General features: G+C 41.2%; 1 protein-coding gene across 2 annotated transcripts in view; it reads right to left on the reverse strand.

Annotated features, from left to right (window-relative positions):
• Positions 1-22,637, reverse strand: part of coq10b (coenzyme Q10B) — a 63,012-nt gene that overhangs the window by 21,310 nt on the left and 19,065 nt on the right. The window contains exons 3-4 of one of the 2 annotated variants that reach the window (XM_034165512.1): positions 18,606-18,697; positions 3,724-3,879 (exon numbers count right to left, since the gene is read on the reverse strand). In XM_034165512.1, the coding sequence (XP_034021403.1) occupies positions 3,724-3,879; positions 18,606-18,697 (248 nt within the window). Of the gene's footprint in view, positions 1-3,723; positions 3,880-18,605; positions 18,755-22,637 lie in introns of those variants that run through there. The other variant, XM_034165511.1, reaches the window with a different exon arrangement.

Genomic DNA, 22,637 nt, shown 5'->3' on the forward strand with positions numbered 1-22,637 from the left:
ACCAAACGCCAATCCCACAGATAAGGCAACACCACAGGAAAACGGCTGCAAAAGAGTTCAGACTATTATTCAGTTTTAAGTCAGCAGAGAAGTTACCTCCAAGGTAGCTGATTTCTCGGCGAGGAGGTGGAGTTGCAGTCCGGCCTTTATGGTGATGGTGATGAGTTGACTGAGTGACAGCTGGTGCTGATGAAGAGTGACAGCTGTCACTCCCAGTGGCTCCGGCGCCCTCTCGTGCTTGAAGCCCGCACTCCAAGCAGGGCGCCATCTGGTGGTGGTGGGCCAGCAGTACCTCCTCTTCAGCGGCCCACACAACATATCGTCTACCTTAGGAGGTAATTTGTTCTCAGCCATTGTTTTGTCTACCACAGACAGTGTTTGCTTGTGTTATTTTTGCAGTAGGTTTTGTGAGTGCTTGCAGCTGGAGCCTGGGTTTGGACTGACGTCTTCACTCCAAACCTTTGATAAGTACACATACTACTGCACGTGCCAGCTTTCTGTATGAGAGGTGGAATTTCCACCATTGTTGTTACTGGGTGTTCACACACCCACATCTGATTGTCTCTGCTCCTCGCCAGCAGTACCAGATCCGACACGCGGAGACGGTGGCCACCTGGGGTTTTCGGGACTTGGCGGCTCCAATATTCTCCAGGTTCGGCGGCGGAGGAAATCGTGTGGTTCCGGTTCTTCTCAGGACAGACGTCCTCTATCCTCGAGCCTGCCCACACGTCACCTTTGTTAATTGACTATTGTACACATTCTGTAATCTGCTGTGTTTGGTTGTGCTTTTCACAACAGTAAAGTGTTCATATTTGACTCTTTCATTGTCCGTTCATTTACACCCCCTGTTGTGGGTCCGTGTCACTACACTTTCACAACAGGTGATCCCTCAATGAAAAATGTTTTGAATGACATAAGCAATCGTTTAATTAAATGCTCTATCAAAGCATGGAGTGATATCCTAAAAAGGTACCAGTTAAGTGAAAAAGTAGATTTTTTTCAAATGGTTTGCATATGACTCAGAATTTGAACCAGGTAATATTGACTGGAGGTTTAAGATGTGGTATAAATCTGGTCTTACTACATACTACTCCTTGTTTAAAGAAGGGAAAATGATGAGCTTTCAGGACCTTAAAAACAAGTTTGGACTGACTAACCAGGACCATTTTAGATATTTACAAATTAAAGATTTTGTTTAAAAAAAAATTTATACAACAACCAACTTTTTACAGAGGAGAAATTCTTGAAATTTTCCAAAATGCATACAAAGATGCTCCTTATCAAAACGTTATATCAAAAATATATACTTGCATTCAAAACTGTAAAGCTCATAATTCATTACACATCAAAGCAAGATGGGAAATGGAAGACAACCTAACCGCACGTAACAGCAGAGGATTGGGAAATGATTTGTAAACAACAGTGGTCTGTCACAAGCGCTCCCTCATGGAGGGAATTCTGCTGGAAAAATGTGACTCGCTATTTCTGTACACCACCTCAAAAAGTTAGATATTCAGATCAAACAGATAGTTGGAAATTATGCGGACAGGCTGTGGCAAATCATTTCCACATTTTCTGGGATTGCCCATTGATAACCCCTTTTTGGAAAGACGTACATAAGGTCCTGGAAGCAGTCTTTAATAAGAAAATTAATTTAAATTTTAAAGACATGTATTTTGGAGATATAAGAGATGTACATTCTCTGAAAGCTGACTTTTGCTAGTGGCGGACAGGAAGTGTATAACCCGTTGTTGTTTTCCATTCAGCTGCTCCCGTCAGGAAGTGTATAACCCGTAAATGGCTAAAAAAGGAAACTCCCACGATTGATGACTGGATTGACTTAGTATATGAAATTTTTACTGTGGAAAGAATAACCTTTAAATTGAAGTTAAAAACTGATAACTTTGATGAATATTCGTCAAAATGGATAAAGTACATACCAGCTGTGAGGCCAGATTTTGTATGAGTGCGATATTGTTTATCTACCTACTGAATATTTGAGTTTCTGTTCTTGTTTATGTTCAAAAAAGGCTTGGAAAAATAAAATATAAATGACAAAAAAAAAAAAAAAAAAAAGAAAGAAGCAAATAAAGACTATGTGTTGTGTGGGCCGCTGAAGAGGAGGTACTGCTGGCCCACCACCACCAGAGGGCACCCTGCCTGGAGTGCGGGCTCCAGGCACCAGAGGGCGCTGCCGCCTCACAGGAGCAGCCGGGGTGACAGCTGTCACTTATCACCTATGACAGCTGTCACAAATCATCTGATCATCAGTGGTACATCAGCAAGACGACATCTCCACCTCTTCGCCGAGATATCGCTTTACCAAGGAGGTAACGTTCTCAGCCGACTATATTGTCTTCCTGACAGGAATACCTGTTGCTTTGTGTGTTTGGATAACAGATATTGTGTTGTTTTCTTCCGACGAGAGGTGGAGGTGTTTTCCCACCATACGTGTTACTGGGTGCAAACGCACCCACATCTAACTGTTTTTGTTCCTCGCCAGCAGTACCAGATCCGACAAGCGGAGGCAGTGGCCACCTGGGAGTTCGGGACTTGGCGGCTCCAGTATTCCCGGGGTTCGGTGGCGGAGGAAATCGTGTGGTTCCGGTTCTGCTTTGGACAGACGTCTCTTATCTTCGAGCCTGCCCACGTGACACATTTTGTGAATTGACTTCTTTTCTATTATTGTAATTCGCCGTGTTTGTTGTGCTTATTCACAACAATAAAGAGTTGTTATTTGACTTCCTCCATTGTCCATTCATTTGCGCCCCCTGTTGTGGGTCCGTGTTCCTACACTTTCACAACACTATGATCCAGATGGGCCAGATGGCACCAAGTGGTCGGACACAAATACAGAATTTCTGGAGCGTTTGGCAGGTGTCGGAGCGGCGGCTCCATTCAGCGGTGGCCCAGGATGCAGCTCTTCCTGTCAAACTGGATATCATGTACTGTCGGACGGGAACGTAGATGACATCAGCTCAAAATGGAGTTCACACTGCGTAATGAATGGATGAACATCTCCTGATTCCCCTGAGAATCGTTCAGGTGGAGAGAGCCGGTTACACATCACTGAGTTATAATAGGGTGACGGTGTCTCTGGAGCTGAACCCGGAAGTAGGTTAGCAATAGCTTCGGCTCGGACGGCTGTGGGTGTGGCGTGTCCAAACAGCTCAGGAGCTGGCTCACCTGCGTGCTGAGGGATGAGAGGAGCAGGTCCAAAGAGGAAATAACACAGAGAACTATGATCTAACCCCTGAGCCAGGGCTGAGCATGACAAAACAACAGAAAAGGGACTTACATTTTAGTGTTCCACTGCTGCTAAAGTCCAACATGAACTTTAAATAGGAGTCCACATTGTGACGTGTAGTCCAGTGATGCTGTGCACTGACTTCGTACTTCCATTAAAAAAAGACTTTGTGTAGTTCCTCAGTTCAACCACAAATCACATCAGCTTTTCATCTGAACAGCTCTTCATGCATCCAGATGGTGGCGGATGTGTGGCCACACTGCCATTGACAATGCATCTTACACACCCACTGAAAGTAACTGAACTCCATCACAAAGTTGCTCTTCACCCTCATTTAATTGGAAAAAACTATGACTGAACTATGACTCAAAACTATAGTTAGGTACCAACCATTGACACCCCAAGAAGACAGATATGGACCACAGGCCTGTGTGCAACCCAAAGCAGTTCCATACAAGAAGAACTGTCAGACTCACCCAATGATGCGTCTCTCTGAATACTCCTTCCTCTTGGAAAAAGAATCTGCAAGGTTGAAGAAGCTGCGGGCAGGCAATACAATGCCATGACCTGGCTCCGGTGAACCCAGCAGGGGGGGCACGCGAGTCATCAGGATCCCACATGATGACAGGTATCTGATCACAAAACAAGCAATAAAGAGGCCAACACAGTCAAGGATTAGAGGACTGAATGTGTCGTTGGAAGACTTTGTTGATGTTTCTCTCAGCTTCACACTGAGTCCATTTTAGCGTCAGAGGTTCTGGAATTTAACACGTTCAATGACTTTATAGCCTTATTGACACCATGTTATCTACATAAAGCTTGGTGGTGAGTAATCCAGTTCACCCGTAATCCACAACAATACAGAGCCCAGAATCCACATTTTCAACACTTGCCAGGAAAATCACCACGTCAAAGGTATTAGCTTTTCACACACACACACACACACACACACACACACACACACACACACACACACACACACACACACACACACACACACACACACACACACACACACACGCACACACACGCACACACACGCACACACACGCACACACGCACACACACACACACACACACGAGGCTGTGTGGATCACACTGTGCGCCCGCAAAGTATTCACAGCACTTCACTTCTTCTACATTTTGTTATATTACAGCCTTATTCCAAAATAGAGTAAATTCATTTTTTCCCTCAAAAAGTCTGTTTGTTTTTTAGATTTTTGCAAACTTAATACAAATAAAAAAGTAATAGTGGTGCAGCTTAGCTAAAATTTCTATAAAAAATGTTCATTTTGTGATAAAAGCATGGAATTTGGCACACACACATTCTAAATTAACTAATGTTTATTTTCAGATATGGAGCCATCCTGGAGATGACCTCTAATGAGCTACAGTAAAGAATTACACAAGGGTCAAAATTTAAAAATGCTTCAATCATGTTGAAACCTACACCACATTATTTGTCTGATCATAATGATTCCAAAAATGTATAGTTTGGACTATCTGTGACTGAATGTTCTGGAGTTATGGGGTAAAAACAGCAAAAATAGTGAAAAAGATCAGTTTCAGTTTGTACAGGGGTCAAAAGTTAAAGTTGCTCCAATTCAGGAAAAAAAAATGATGCAAATTATTGGTTGAGTTAATAGCATTTTAAAAAGGAATAGTTTGCACCATTTGTCATGCTTAGTTATAACGGGGTAACATATGTCACATGTCATAGAATCCAATGGACGTTGACCTTGTTTGACCTTTACTTTGGAGACCAAATATTCAACACAGTCAAAGCTATTCCATTTATTAATCCTTTTATTTTAACCAATAGTTTGCATCACTTTTTACCAAAATTGGAGTAATTTGGTTCAAAAGTGTAATTCTTTACTGACCCCTGTAGCTCATTAGAGGTCAGCTCCAGGATGACTCCATGTGTGAAAATAAACATTAGTTAATTTAGAATATGTGTGCCAAATTCCATGCTTTTATCACAAAATGAACAATTGTTCTGCTATGCTGCCCCACTATAAGAAATCACATGTACATAAATATTCACAGTCTTTGTGACGAAGCTCCAAATTGAGCTCAGGTGCCTCCTGTTTCCACTGATCATCCTTTTTTTGTTTTTTTTGTTTTATTAGGAGGTAAGGCACAGGAACTGATATCAAAATTACAATGATCAGATCACATCTGCAATACAACTGTCAATGAGCACAATCAGTTTAGTAGAGATACTGTGCCTCACATTGAATAAAAAATAATGCATATAATCTGCCTCCTAAGGTTTTCTGTTTGAACAAGAACCGAACATGAAAAGGCAAAATAAGCGGAAAAAATAAATAAATAAATAAAGTAAAGTAAATAAATACAAATAATAATAATCAAGAAATTGTGAGAATACTAAAAACATTTTTAACAGAGAGAGAGAGGAGGAGAGGGGGTCCATCAATCATGAGGGAAAGAGTTGAGAGAGCGAAAGAATGTTAAAAAGGGAAGCCATTTGTTATAAAATTTATCAGAATTACCTTTCACTGAGTATCTAATCTTCTCCAGCTTTAAAAAAGACAGTGTCGTTGAGCCACTGAGCACTAGAGGGCGCTTTAGTTGACTTCCAGTGAAGAAGAAGAAGCCGTCTTGCCAGTAGAGAAGTGAAGGCTAGAATATCTAATTGATTAGAGGTAAACCTGGTATGGTCTTCTGGGAGCCCGAATATGGTGACATGGGATGATATCTTTATGGTCTTTGAAAATATTTTTGACATGGTATCAAAGTAGTTCTGCCAGAAGTGAGACAGCAAGGAACAGGAGTAAAACATATGAGTTAAACTGCAAAATGGAGCTTGGCATTTGTCGCAACTGTCAATGACAGCGGAATAGATTTGTGAGAGTCGAGCTTTGGAATAATGGACTCTGAACAGTACTTTAAACTGTATGAGGGTGAGACGAGCACAAGCTGAGCTTGTATAAATTTTTTTAAGAGCAATGTCCCACCAGTTATCTTCCAAATTCAAGCCCAGTTCTTGTTCCCAGGCAGCCTTGACTTTGGTGACTGGTGTGTAATCAAAGGACAAAATCTGATTATAAACTTTAGATATGAGTGACTTCTGGAGAGGGTCATGGCTTAGATCTTCCCAGTGTAGACTTGGTAGTACTGAGGGGAAAACTGGAAACAAGACCTACTACATTGTCTAATTTGAAAATAACAAAAAAGATGAGATGGTGGAAGATTAAATTCTACTGAGAGATCTGAGAAACTGTGAAAAATACCATCCTTGTAAAGATCTTTAAAACATTTCAGTCCTTTGTTATGCCAAGCTAAGAAGGTTGAATCTGTAATCGCAGGTTGAAATAAATGATTCCTCAATAGAGGAGATAAAGTAGAGGTAGACTTGAATTTGAAATGCCTCCTAAATTGATACCAAATTTTGAGTGTGGAATGAAGCACTTAGTTATTTGTAAAGCCGGAGAGATTGGATGGAATAGAAGAGGTAAGCAAGGCGATAAGGGAGGATGAATCACAAGACTGTGCCTCTAAATTGCACCATGGCAAGTCTATTGATCTGAACCAAAATGAGGTCTTGTGAATATGTGCAGCCCAATAATATAATTGGAAATTTGGAAGTGACAATCCCCCATTGAATTTACATCTCTGAAGTGTGGATTTGCGGATCCTGGGTACCTTTCCACCCCATAATAAGTGGGAAATAGTTTGATCAATTGTATTAAAGAACTGTTTAGGCAAAAAAAAGTGGGAGACAGTGGAATAAAAATAAAACTTTGGCAAGATGTTCATTTTCACTACATTAATTCTTCCAATTAAAGAAAGAGGGAAGCTCCCCCATCTTTGGAAATCGGATTTAACTTTAGACATTAAAGGCAAGAAATTGGCAGAAAAAAGGGAATTTAATGTTCTGGTTACATTGATCCCTAGATACCTAAAGCCAGACCTTTAAAAGGAATATCAGATTGTTTGAGTTGTAATGCTGAAGCGTTAATAGGATAGCATTCAGTTTTAGAGATATTCACCTTGTATCCCGAAAATGATCCAAATCTCTGAAGAACAGATAAAATTTTTGGAATGGATAGAACGGGATCAGAGACATATAACAATAAATCATCGGCATAGAGTGATAGCTTAAACTCTGTGCCCAGTCGAGTAATCCCAGTAAAAATGGAGGACGAGCGCAAAAAGATTGACAAAGGCTCTATAGCTATTGCAAACAGTAGGGGAGATAGAGGGTACCCCTGTCTGGTGCCACGGGCAAGAGAGAAAAAATTTGATTGAATATTATTGGTAGAAATATTAGCTTGTGGAGATGTGTAAAGGAGACGGATCCACGAAATGAACCCATCTCCCAGGTCAAATTTCTTTAGAACAGCGAATAAGTAGTCAGCTTCGGGTACTGCTGCAGTGGTTCTGAAATAGATAATATTTAAAAGTGTACGAACATTAAAGAAAAGCTGCCGCCCCTTAACAAATCCAGTTTGCTCAGGTGAAACAATAGATGGTACAATATTTTCAAGATGATTAGCCAAGACTTTAGCCAGGATCTTAGCATCCACATTTATCAGTGACAGAGGTCTGTAGGAGCTACAGAGATCCGGATCCTTATCTTTTTTTAAGAGGAGACTTATGGATGCTTGTCTTAAAGTGGGTGGAAGAGTTCCCAATTGAAATGATTCCATATACACAGCATGCAATAATGGGGACAATTTATCCTGAAATTTAAAAAAAAAACTCAACTGAAAACCCATCTGGGCCAGGAGCTTTGTTGTTTTGCATGCATCTCATAGCGAGATTTATTTCTTCTACCGTCAATGGTGAGTCAAGTTCTTTAAGCGAAACTGGGTTTATCACTGGGAAATTGAGACTATCTAGGAATAGGTTCATTTCTGTAGTGTTAGGTGGAGATTCAGACTTATATAAAGAGGAGTAAAATGAGTGAAAAACAGAATAATGGTGGCGGGATCACTATGCAGTGTGCCCACTGAATCCTTTATCTGGGGAATCATACGCGAGGCTGCCTGGCGTCGTAGTTGGTGAGCTAGAAGCCGGCTTGCCCTATCACCATGTTCATAATATATGGAGCGTGAGCATAGGAGAAGCCTCTCTGCATCATTAGTGGTGATAAGGTCAAATTCAGTCTGTAGCGCAACACGTTGTTTAAGTAAATTGGGGGAGAAACAAGTGGCGAGTTGTTGGTCTATTTTAGTGATGTTGATAGAAAGTTCTTGTAGTTTGACTTTTCGAGATTTGTTAGAATGGGCAGAGTAGGAGATTATTTGTCCCCGTAGGTATGCTTTTAATGATTCCCACAGGAGTGAACATGTGATAGGTTCTGTGTCATTTTGATTAATAGCAATAAAATAATCAATTTTAGCTGCAATAAATTTATTGAATAATTCATCATCTGAAAGAAGTAATGAATTGAACCTCCAAGGTGTTGAGTAGCGAGATTGTGAGGAAAACTGAATATGTAAAGAAAGAGGGGCATGATCGGAGATAACGATAGGGTGGTAATTAACATTAAGTACATTGGGAATTAATTTGGCATCAATGAAATAGTAATCAATCCGAGAGAAAGACTGATGCATCTGTGAAAAGAAGGAGAATTCCTTGGCCTGGGGGTTGTAAAATCTACAAGGATCAATGCAACCATTTTTAGACATGAAATCAGAAAGAGATCTTGACATTAATGATAGGGTTAGGGTTCGTGGGTTAGAACGGTCTAGACTGGGGTCAATTACACAGTTCATGTCCCCTCCAAATATAAGGAGATTATTGTTCAAAGAGGGAAGACATTCAAAGAGCCTATTCATAAAATGTGAATCATCAAAATTGGGGGCATATATATTAACTAATAGGATGGGAACATGGAATAGTGTGCCTACAATAATCAAGTATCTACCATCTTTGTCTGATATAACCTTAGAAGCTGAGAATTGAATTGACTTACCAATTAAAATAGCGACCCCTCTGGCTTTAGAATTGAAATTCGAGTGAAACACCTCAGAAACCCAGGGACATTTGAGTCTGACCTGGTCTTTGATACGCATGTGGGTTTCTTGTAGAAACACTAGATCAGCTTTAAGACGTTTCAAATGAGTGAATATCTTTGATCTCTTAATTGGACTCCCCATGCCTTTAATGTTCCAGCTCAAAAATCTCACAGAAGACCCAGTACCATAAGTATTAGCTTTGGTAGACATTATTTACCTGGACATAGACTGAATGTGGACCCCCCCCCCCCCAAAAAAAAAAGAAAGGAGTGAAAAAAACACACACACACACACACGCACACACACACACACACACACACACACTCAAAGATAGAACAGCCCACCCCCCACCCACCCCCACAGCACCTACAATGGCCCCATCCCCAAACCATGGAGCACCCAGTGATAACTCCACAAGATGTTAAACCTCTAAGACAAAAACTTATGGTTTTTTGACTAATGGTTAAGTCAGATTTCAGTTTGAGCTCCTACAAACCTAGCAACAATTTACCACAAGGCACAACTAATACAAGTCCAAACTGAACTGAAATTAACATGAAAATGGAAAAGTGAGAAGAAAAAAAAAAATAATAATAATAATAAAGAAAAGTGAATAAAATAAAAAAAAAAAAAAAAAAGGGGGCGGGGAGAGGGAAAAAAAAGGGGGGGAGCAAATCATAACCTGTAAAGGCATGAAAACGACCATGTATGAATCAGCGAAATATTATCAATCACCACTTCAGTGTTGTGCATATTTTCTCAGTTTTCTTTCGTGCCTAGTGACCTGATGAATGCGGTGGCCTCTTCTGGTGATTTAAACTCTCTCACTGCACCGTTGTGTGTAACTTGGAGACGCACTGGGTAGAGCAGTCCGAAGCGAATCCCCGGTATCTCACGGAGCTGGCACCGGACATCGTTAAAGGCAGCTCGGGCGCGAGCTGTCTTCTGAGTGAGGTCGGGGAAGATGGAAAAGTTCATGTCGCCGATCCTGATCCGTTGCTGGGCCCTGGCTCTGCACAGTATGTCCACACAGTCCATATGGTAATGCAAACGAGCAATGATGGGGCGGGGGCGTCCTCCGGGTCCCGGCTTCGGCTGGAAAGTGCGGTGAGCGCGGTCAACGAGGGGCTCTTTCTCAAGCTGGAATGCCTCCTTTAGCAAAGAGGAGACGGCGGCCGCATCGATAGAAGAGGTGAAAAAATCCTCAGGAATCCCCACTAACCGTATATTATTGCGGCGAGATCTTGCCTCCTGGTCCTCGCATTTATTGTCCAGTCTTGTCAGTTCCGATGACAGGTGATCCACCTTAGCTTGTAAAATAGAGATGTCGTCAGTGCAGGAGGAGAGCGACGTTTCCATTTCACCTACGGTGCCCTTCAGAGCGCGGACATCAGACTGGATGCTTGTAATGGAGGCAGATAGCTCGGACTTCACAGCCTGGAGCTCATCCTTGATGCTTGTTAAATTTTGAGTCGGGGCCACTTGTAGCTCAGATTTAAAAATAACCGACATCTCGGTGCTGAGTGACGAGAGCAGTTCGGCCTTAAAGTCAGGGGGAAGAGAGCTGCCGCTTGCGGCTTCAAACGAGCAGGAGGGGGAGCACGAGCCACCACCAGCCGAGGATGGAGCGGGAGGGGAAGGCCGCGACGGCTGTATATTTAGCTTAGCTTGTTTTGGAGGCATCTTTACCGGGAAGAGGTTGGCGGTAAATTGAAGTGAAGTAAAGGTGGCGAATCAAACACACAGCAAAAAACAAAAGAAAAAGAGAAAAAATTAAAAAGATGAGGAAAAGTGTGCCTAAGATTAGTTTTGTAGAAGTAGTTGCAGGAGCTCAGAAAAACACGTCCTACTCCATGAGTCGCTGCACCGGAAGTCTGATCATCCTTGAGATGTTTCTACAGCTTAATTGGAGTCAGTAAATTCAGTTGACTGGACATGATTTGAAAAGACACACACCTCTCTACATGCAACCCCAATTCCAATGAAGTTGGATGTTTACCACTGTGTTACATCACCTTTCCTTCTAACAACACTCAATAAGCGTTTGGGAACTGAGGACACTAATTGTTGAAGCTCTGTAGGTGGAATTCTTTCCCATTCTTGCTTGATGTACAACTTCAGTTGTTCAACAGTCCGGGGTCTCTGTTGTCGTATTTTGCGCTTCATAATGCGCCACACATTTTCAATGGGCGACAGGTCTGGATTGCAGCCAGGCCAGTCTAGTACCCACACTCTTTTACTACAAAGCCACGCTGTTGTAACGCATACAGAATGTGGCTTGGCATTGTCTTGCTGAAATAAGCAGGTAATGTTTATAAAACAGGTAGCTGACATTTTTCAAGGGTTGTAATAAATTATGTAAAATTTTTATAATGATTTTAAGTGAAAGTATATCACTTGGTACATTTTAAGAGTTTACATTGATGTAGTTATTCTCTCCGGATTAATTCGATTTATAAATCAAAACCACAAGTCAAACCTGCTTTCCTTTTCAAGACCTCTGCCTCATGGCTGGACCGCTGTATGGTGTCAAGGTAAATGACTCTTCCCTACAGCAGTGGGCAGGGCGCACAAAGACAGAAGAGTTGGCTCATTGGCTATGTTTGGGTTTGTTTTGGTGGTGTTTAAACTCAAAAATGGCTTGTTAGTAGCTGAGAGTGTACGGGAGACAAAATGGAAAGTTATCGGTTAGCTGTTAGCTGTAGCTTCTGATAAATTTTTAGGCAGTTTATCGGTTTAGCATTATAAAATATAACGTTTCAGTTAGCTGATTAGCAGTTATCAAAACTATCTTTTTGGTTAGCTGTGCCCAACACTGTTTATTTGGCACAACAGTTTCCCTAATTACACCAAATCTGACCATTATAAGAGCACCACTCCATGAAAGGAAAAAACTCAGCTATGAGACATTAAGGACTTTAGCTGTTGCGAAATACACCTTAAAGATGTAATCCTGCAATAGTTGGTAGTAAAATTGCAACAACTCCAATGCGTTAGTCCAAGTGGCATCCAACATGGCGGAACAGCTCACATATGCACAGCATATATTAGATTACATTACATTAGATTAGACAGAACTTTACTGATCCCTGGGGAAGACTCCCACAGAGAAATGGAGGGTTGTACAGTCAGCATTGGACGGTCGCACATAGTACAGCAGATAACTAAGAATCGTTCAAATCCAGTTACAAGCACCAAAATTTTACTTTGTATACCTTTTGGTACATATTGTAGAAAAATAATTTTAGCCATTTCAATTTTCAATAGGGGGCCAAGTAGGGGTCAATTGAAGAATTGCACAGGGTCAAAATTAAAAAATGTTCCAATCATATTGAAAGTGATACCACATTATGTATCTGATGACAATGATTCCAAAAAGGTATAGTTTGGACTATCTATAACTGAATGTTCTGTAGTTATGGGGTAAAAACAGCAAGAATGGTGACAAAAGTCAGTTTCAGTTTGTACAGGGGTCAAAAGTTAAAGTTGCTCCAGTTTTGGTAAAACGTGGTGCAAATTATTGGTTGAAATAAAAGGATTAACAAATGGAATAGTTCTGTGATGAATGTTTGGTCTCCAAAGTAAAGGTCAAACAATGTCGACGTCCATTGGATTCTATGACATGTGACATATCTTACCACGTAACAAGATAACTAAGCATGACACATGGTGCAAACTATTCCTTTTTAAAATCCTACTAACTCAACCAATAATCTGCCTCACATTTTACAAAAATTGGAGCAGCTTTAACTTTTGACCCCTGTACAAACTGAAACTGACCTTTGTCGCCATTTTTGCTGTTTTTACCGCATAACTCCATAACATTCAATCATAGATAGTCCAAACTATACCTTTTTGGAATCTTTGTGATCAGACACATAATGTGGTATAGCTTTCAATATGATTGGAACATTTTTTTTTTTACTCGTATGCAGTTCTTCGATTGATCCCTACTTGGCCCCCTATTGAAAATTCAAGTGGCTAACATTATTTTTCTAAAATATGTACCAAAAGGTATACACAGTCAAACTTTGGTGCTTGTAACCGGATCTGAAGGATTCCTCTGCAAATATTCTGTTATCTGCTACACTAACACAGGGTAAGAAGCACACAGAGTATCAGAAGTAGAAGTAAGAAACAATTTGCAAAATGTAAATACAAATATAAATACTGCCCATGACTGGCTTATTGGCTACTACTGTTGCTCTCCTTCCCGTCCTCTGTCTTCTTGTTACTCCTTCTTCCCCCCAAGTAGGGTTGGGTATCGGGAACCGGTTCCTTTCGGGTATCGTTAAGAAATGATTTGATCCACCGACATCAATAACCTTTTTACTTAACAATTCCCTTATCGCTCCTTCAGAGTGGCTATTGTTTTTGGGGGTGTTTGTCAGGAAAATGATCATTTCTCTACGCTGATTACAGACCCTGCAGTGGATCTGCAATCAACTTTTCTGCAGCGTGGCTTTGCTTTGAACCTTGAACCAATCGAAGCAGTGATTCACAGATTGAATCAGTGCTTCGATCTACTGCTTCATTGATTCATTGTTTTATTTCCCACGCTAAAACCCTAAAGAGCATATATCTGAGTATTATTTACATTTTTTTATGTTAAACCAACCTGTTATGGTCTTCTGAAACAGTTGATAGATGTATTTTATAACTTGAAAACGGGACCGGTGCTAACGCGTTAGCATGTCTATGGCATTTTCAAAATTAAAGTTAGCATTAAGCTGTTGCAGCTGTCAGTTTGTGTGCATGTGTTTTCTGTATAATAATTAATGGCTCAGCGTTTGTTGTCAAATGTATTACAAATTGTAATATTTTTTAAATTTATTTTTGTTTATACGAGGTCTGTTAGAAAAGTATCCGACCTTTTTATTTTTTTCAAAAAGCATATGGATTTGAATCATGTGTGATTGCATCAGCCAAGCTTGAACCTTCATGCACATGCGTGAGTTTTTTCATGCCTGTCGGTTGCGTCATTCGCCTGTGAGCAGGCTTTGTGTGAGCACTGGTCCACCCCTCTCGTCCTTTTTTTATTGCGAATAAATGTCTGAGCGATTTGGAGCTTTGCTGCATCAATTTTTTTCCAGAAACTGTGAGAAACCTCCAGGTGGACACCATTCGGAAAATTAATATGGCTTTCAGGGATGATTTTATGGGGATTACACAGATTAAGGAGTGATCCAGATGGTTTAAAGACCGCCCACAACTGCTGAGAGCGCGCCGCGCTCCGAGCGCCGAATGACAGGCTCAAACCCCGCTGAAACAACCAGATCATTTCCAACGTGAAGGCTTTGTTGATCCGGGACGTCGTCTGACTTTCACAAAAAGGCAGGAGACGTGGACATCAGCACTTTTTCGGCACATTCTACTGTTACAGGAGTTTTTTTCATGGAAAGAGAAGCGGAGGGACGCGCCACGGAGCCGTTCATAATGCGGCACAAAACCACCTCCATGTTGGTCTCACAGGATGGCTTTCAGGTGGATTTCAGACGGCTGTCGGTTGCTTTTCAGTCGTGTGATTATCCGAGAAATTGAGCATGAGCTGGACATGCCCCAACATGTCCTGTGAGGCTTCATCACGGCGTTGCTTTGCGCCATGCGGCTCCACCGCGACGCGCGGAATTCCACTCCTCTTTCCATGACAAAAACTCCTGTAACAGTGGAATGTGCCGTTCATTTCTAAACTGGACGCTGTCTTGATCCGGTATGTCGTCTGACTAGCACAGGAATTGTGAAAAGACATGGACATCAGCACTTTTTCGGCACATTGAGACAGACGTGCGGAGGAGTTCCGCGCGTTGCAGTGGAGCCGCATGGCGCAAAGCAACGCCGTGATGAAGCCTCACAGGACATGTTGGGGCATGTCCAGCTCATGCTCAATTTCTCGGATAATCACACGACTGAAAAGCACCCGACAGCCATCTGAAATCCACCTGAAAGCCGTCCTGAGAGACCAACACGGAGGTGGTTTTGTGCCGCGTAATGAACGGCTCCGTGGTGTGTCCCTCCGCTTTTCTTTCCATGAAAAAAATCTCCTGTAACAGTGGAATGTGCCGAAAAAGTGCTGATATCCATGCCTTCTGGCTTTTTGTGTAAGTCAGACGACATCCCGGATCAACAAAGCCTTCACGTTGGAAATGATCTGGTTGTTTCAGCAGGGTTTGAGCCTGTCGATCGGCGCTCGGAGCACGGCACGCTCTCAGCAGTTGTGGGCGGTCTTTAAACCGTCTGGATCACTCCTTAATCTGTGTAATCCCCATAAAATCGTCCCTGAAAGCCATATTAATTTTCCAAACGGTGTCCACCTGGAGGTCTCTCACAGTTTCTGGAAAAAAATTGATGCAGCAAAGCTCCAAATCGTTCAGACATTTATTCGCAATAAAAAAACGATGAGAGGGGTGGACCAGTGCTCACACAAAGCCTGCTCACAGGCGAATGACGCAACCAAAAGGCGTGAAAAAACTCACGCATGCGCACGAAGGTTCAAGCTTGGCTGATGCAATCACACATGATTCAAATCCATATGGTTTTTGCAAAAAATAAAAAGGTCGGATACTTTTCTAACAGACCTCGCATATTAATAATAATAATAATAATAGCAACAACAACAATAATAGTAATAATAATAACTAATAATGCTACAATACAATTTTAGTGAAAGAGACAAAAAGAACCTAAATAAAAACAAAACAGAAAATATAAAACCAACTAATAATGAACATAAATAAATAAACAAATACATGTAGAAATAAATGTGTTTCCTGTGAACACCTAGTGACTCTTCCACCTCCATTTCATCCCTGTCTTATTTAAGTTTAATGACAGTTTGTTTCGGTCAAACCATATTTTCAGTGTGTTAATTTCTTCAGTGATTTCCTCCAGAACTATCTGCCAAACTAGAAAACTGCTGCATCCTAGTAAGAGCAGAATACTACTGGAATGAATTTGAATAAGGAAAGTTGGGTTTTTTCTCACTAAATAGATGCTGCACTCACTGCAGTTTATTGTCTGGAAGAGTCCCAGATTGCATTTCAGAGCTTCTAGAATTCAAAATTTTTCATGCAGGTGGTGTTGGGGGTAATTTTGGGTTTCAGCTTTTTTTGTTTTTCTCCACTTCTCATCCCTGAACGTGTCAATCGTGAGTCACTTTTGTGCAGATTAAAGTCACTGAGACTCCTGTCTTGTTGGGAGAAACAAATAAGAATCATCCTCCGTTCTGTTCACACAGCTCCAAACGTTGTGCGGCTCTCTAAGTCAAGTTAGAACGATAGAGTCCAGTCGGAATTAATAACTTCAAAGTGAAACACCATTTAAATCAATTGACACCTCTTTCCAAATGTTGTAATACAAACAAACAGCAATCGATCAAAACGTTTTTTTTTCTCCCAAAATGAGATGTCCCGCACTGACATGCAGCAGCCGGCTGAGCTCAGCTCAGAGGTACTGACAGACATTCATGCCAAAATGTCTGAAAGGAAATGCGTTTGACAAAAACTACAGATTTTATTTATTTTTATTTATTTTCAGAGATCAAGGATCCAGTGACCAATTTAAAATGTTGTTGACATAGAAAACCTGTAAAGTCTAATTTTAGTACACAGAAAATTCACAAGAGGTATCGATAAGGGAATCGATAAGGAATCAGACTGATAAGCAGAATCGATAATGGGCACCAGGTCTGATCCACCAGCCTCAGAGTCAGTACCACAACTGTTGTGTGGGCCGCCAGAAGAGGAGGTACTGCTGGCCCACCACCAGAGGGCGCCCTGCCTGAAGTGCGGGCTTCAGGCACGAGAGGGCGCTGCCGCCACGGACACAGCCGGGGGTGACAGCTGTCGCTCATTACCTCTTGACAGCTGTCACCCATCTACTCAACATCATCTCACTCCATAAAGACCAGACGTCATCTCCACCTCGTTGCCGAGATATCATACTTCATAGGAGGTAATACTCTCAGCCTTTTTGTGAGATTTGTAACTCTGTTATTGTGAGAATTTGCAGGAGAACCGGTCGTTTGTGAGGAGGCTGTGCAAGACGGCGCTCCTTTTCAGCTGAGACCGCTGCAACATATTGAATGAGAGGTGGAGGTCGCATTCCCACCGTTGTTGTTACTGGGTGTACACACACCCACACTTGACTGTCTTTGTTCTTCGCCAGCAGTACCAGATCCGACAGTCGGGGACGGTGATCACCTGGGAATTCGGGACTTGGCGGCTCCAGTATTCACCAGGTTCTGGGGCGGCGGAAATCGTGTGGTTCCGGCTCCTCTCAGGACAGACGTCTTATATCCTCGAGCCTGCCCACACGTCACCTCTGTGTATTGACTGTTATGATATTCTGTGATTGTCTGTATGTTCGTTGTGCACATTCACAACATTAAATTGTTACTTTTTGGCTCATCTATTGACAGTTCATTTGCGCCCCCTGTTGTGGGTCCGTGTCACTACACTTTCCCAACAACAACTACAGGTCAGGCACCAGGTCTGATCCACCAGCCTCAGAGTCAGTATCAATCAATCAATCAATTTTATTTATATAGCGCCAAATCACAACAAACAGTTGCCCCAAGGCGCTTTATACACCACCTGATCCACCAGCCTCAGAGTCAGTACCACAGCTACAGGTCAGGCACCAGGTCTGATCCACCAGCCTCAGAGTCAGCACCACAGCTACAGGTCAGGCACCAGGTCTGATCCACCAGCCTCAGAGTCAGCACCACAGCTACAGGTCAGGCACCAGGTCTGATCCACCAGCCTCAGAGTCAGCACCACAGCTACAGGTCAGGCACCAGGTCTGATCCACCAGCCTCAGAGTCAGCACCACAGCTACAGGTCAGGCACCAGGTCTGATCCACCAGCCTCAGAGTCAGTACCACAGCTACAGGTCAGGCACCAGGTCTGATCCACCAGCCTCAGAGTCAGCACCACAGCTACAGGTCAGGCACCAGGTCTGATCCACCAGCCTCAGAGTCAGTACCACAGCTACAGGTCAGGCACCAGGTCTTGTTGGAGTGACTCTCAGATGAAGGCTGGTGGATCAGACCTGGTCCTGGTACCTAGTCTGATCCAGATGTTGACATTTGTGGTCCGATTCGCCATAAACAGCAGCTAACAGGTTGCTAAGCTAACGGCTAAAGTCTTTGAGAGGCCTCCAGTGATTTGGCCCAAAACTTCTCCACGGCGGTGTGTCAGACAGGCTGACGGACAGCAGCTCGTAAAGTCCTCAGCCGGAACAAAGTCAAAACGGCGACTTTATCTGGACTCCAGAAAGTAAATAAGCTCCATGAATAAAGCGTGAGTGCGTGACGGCGGCTGCTAAAGCTCGACGTGGACCGTGTGTTTTTGTCTACTGAGGCGTTTTACCTGACGGTGGTCTTGCTGTGCGGCTCGGCTCTGAACGGCAGCTGTTTCAAACACTGAGCTACACTCCGCAAACTGCGGCTGCCTCTCGCCATCTTTGACCACTTTTCCCACGGCGACTCCTACCATCGCTTACAGCCACGCCCCGCCCCCCAGCGTGACGCACGACACAACGTGCGCCTATCACTGTGCGAGCTGTGCCCACTGAGCGCTATGATTGGTCCGTCTTGCAGCGTGCGCGGTCGCGCACACGTAGGAATGTCACGAGACGTTGGCTCAGGTTGCACTGTCGACCTGAAAAACTCCATGACGTCACATAACTGAGGCGTGTGTAGCATTTATTACACAATTACACATTTACACAGAGGCGTGTGTAATTTTTATTACACATTTAACAGTTACACAACTGAGACGTGTGTAGCATTTATTACACAATTACACATTTACACAGAGGCGTGTGTAACCTTTATTACACATTTAACAGTTACACAACTGAGACGTGTGTAGCATTTATTACACAATTACACATTTACACAGAGGCGTGTGTAACCTTTATTACACATTTAACAGTTACACAACTGAGGCGTGTGTAGCATTTATTACACAATTACACATTTACACAGAGGCGTGTGTAACCTTTATTACACATTAACAGTTACACAACTGAGGCGTGTGTAGCATTTATTACACAATTACACATTTACACAGAGGCGTGTGTAACCTTTATTACACATTTAACAGTTACACAACTGAGGCGTGTGTAGCATTTATTACACAATTACACATTTACACAGAGGCGTGTGTAACCTTTATTACACATTTAACAGTTACACAACTGAGGCGTGTGTAGCATTTATTACACAATTACACATTTACACAGAGGCGTGTGTAACCTTTATTACACATTTAACAGTTACACAACTGAGACGTGTGTAGCATTTATTACACAATTACACATTTACACAGAGGCGTGTGTAACCTTTATTACACATTAACAGTTACACAACTGAGGCGTGTGTAGCATTTATTACACAATTACACATTTACACAGAGGCGTGTGTAACCTTTATTACACATTTAACAGTTACACAACTGAGGCGTGTGTAGCATTTATTACACAATTACACATTTACACAGAGGCGTGTGTAACCTTTATTACACATTTAACAGTTACACAACTGAGGCGTGTGTAGCATTTATTACACAATTACACATTTACACAGAGGCGTGTGTAATTTTTATTACACATTTAACAGTTACACAACTGAGGCGTGTGTAGCATTTATTACACAATTACACATTTACACAGAGGCGTGTGTAATTTTTATTACACATTTAACAGTTACACAACTGAGGCGTGTGTAGCATTTATTACACAATTACACATTTACACAGAGGCGTGTGTAACCTTTATTACACATTTAAAACTAAACAGTTACACAACTGAGGCGTGTGTAGCATTTATTACACAATTACACATTTACACAGAGGCGTGTGTAACCTTTATTACACATTTAAAACTAAACAGTTACACAACTGAGGCGTGTGTAGCATTTATTACACAATTACACATTTACACAGAGGCGTGTGTAATTTTTATTACACATTTAACAGTTACACAACTGAGGCGTGTGTAGCATTTATTACACAATTACACATTTACACAGAGGCGTGTGTAATTTTTATTACACATTTAACAGTTACACAACTGAGGCGTGTGTAGCATTTATTACACAATTACACATTTACACAGAGGCGTGTGTAACCTTTATTACACATTTAAAACTAAACAGTTACACAACTGAGGCGTGTGTAGCATTTATTACACAATTACACATTTACACAGAGGCGTGTGTAATTTTTATTACACATTTAACAGTTACACAACTGAGGCGTGTGTAGCATTTATTACACAATTACACATTTACACAGAGGCGTGTGTAACCTTTATTACACATTTAACAGTTACACAACTGAGACGTGTGTAGCATTTATTACACAATTACACATTTACACAGAGGCGTGTGTAATTTTTATTACACATTTAACAGTTACACAACTGAGGCGTGTGTAGCATTTATTACACAATTACACATTTACACAGAGGCGTGTGTAATTTTTATTACACATTTAACAGATACACAACTGAGGCGTGTGTAGCATTTATTACACAATTACACATTTACACAGAGGCGTGTGTAATTTTTATTACACATTTAACAGTTACACAACTGAGGCGTGTGTAGCATTTATTACACAATTACACATTTACACAGAGGCGTGTGTAACCTTTATTACACATTTAAAACTAAACAGTTACACAACTGAGGCGTGTGTAGCATTTATTACACAATTACACATTTACACAGAGGCGTGTGTAACCTTTATTACACATTTAAAACTAAACAGTTACACAACTGAGGCGTGTGTAGCATTTATTACACAATTACACATTTACACAGAGGCGTGTGTAATTTTTATTACACATTTAACAGTTACACAACTGAGGCGTGTGTAGCATTTATTACACAATTACACATTTACACAGAGGCGTGTGTAACCTTTATTACACATTTAAAACTAAACAGTTACACAACTGAGGCGTGTGTAGCATTTATTACACAATTACACATTTACACAGAGGCGTGTGTAATTTTTATTACACATTTAACAGTTACACAACTGAGGCGTGTGTAGCATTTATTACACAATTACACATTTACACAGAGGCGTGTGTAACCTTTATTACACATTTAAAACTAAACAGTTACACAACTGAGGCGTGTGTAGCATTTATTACACAATTACACATTTACACAGAGGCGTGTGTAATTTTTATTACACATTTAACAGTTACACAACTGAGGCGTGTGTAGCATTTATTACACAATTACACATTTACACAGAGGCGTGTGTAACCTTTATTACACATTTAAAACTAAACAGTTACACAACTGAGACGTGTGTAGCATTTATTACACAATTACACATTTACACAGAGGCGTGTGTAACCTTTATTACACATTTAAAACTAAACAGTTACACAACTGAGGCGTGTGTAGCATTTATTACACAATTACACATTTACACAGAGGCGTGTGTAATTTTTATTACACATTTAACAGTTACACAACTGAGGCGTGTGTAGCATTTATTACACAATTACACATTTACACAGAGGCGTGTGTAACCTTTATTACACATTTAAAACTAAACAGTTACACAACTGAGGCGTGTGTAGCATTTATTACACAATTACACATTTACACAGAGGCGTGTGTAACCTTTATTACACATTTAAAACTAAACAGTTACACAACTGAGGCGTGTGTAGCATTTATTACACAATTACACATTTACACAGAGGCGTGTGTAACCTTTATTACACATTTAAAAGTAAACAGTTACACAACTGAGGCGTGTGTAGCATTTATTACACAATTACACATTTACACAGAGGCGTGTGTAACCTTTATTACACATTTAAAACTAAACAGTTACACAACTGAGGCGTGTGTAGCATTTATTACACAATTACACATTTACACAGAGGCGTGTGTAACCTTTATTACACATTTAAAAGTAAACAGTTACACAACTGAGGCGTGTGTAGCATTTATTACACAATTACACATTTACACAGAGGCGTGTGTAACCTTTATTACACATTTAAAACTAAACAGTTACACAACTGAGGCGTGTGTAGCATTTATTACACAATTACACATTTACACAGAGGCGTGTGTAACCTTTATTACACATTTAACAGTTACACAACTGAGGTGTGTGGCATTTATTACACATTTATAACTACACATTTACACAGAGGCGTGTGTAACCTTTATTACACATTTAAAACTAAACAGTTACACAACTGTGGTGTGTGTAACATTTATTACACATTTAAAATTACACATTTGCACAGAGGCGTGTGTAACCTTTATTACACATTTAAAACTAAACAGTTACACAACTGTGGTGTGTGTAACATTTATTACACAATTACACATTTACACAGAGGCGTGTGTAACCTTT

Source organism: Thalassophryne amazonica, unplaced genomic scaffold, assembly GCF_902500255.1.
Source record: "Thalassophryne amazonica unplaced genomic scaffold, fThaAma1.1, whole genome shotgun sequence".
In the NCBI taxonomy this organism is placed as follows: Eukaryota; Metazoa; Chordata; class Actinopteri; order Batrachoidiformes; family Batrachoididae; genus Thalassophryne; species Thalassophryne amazonica.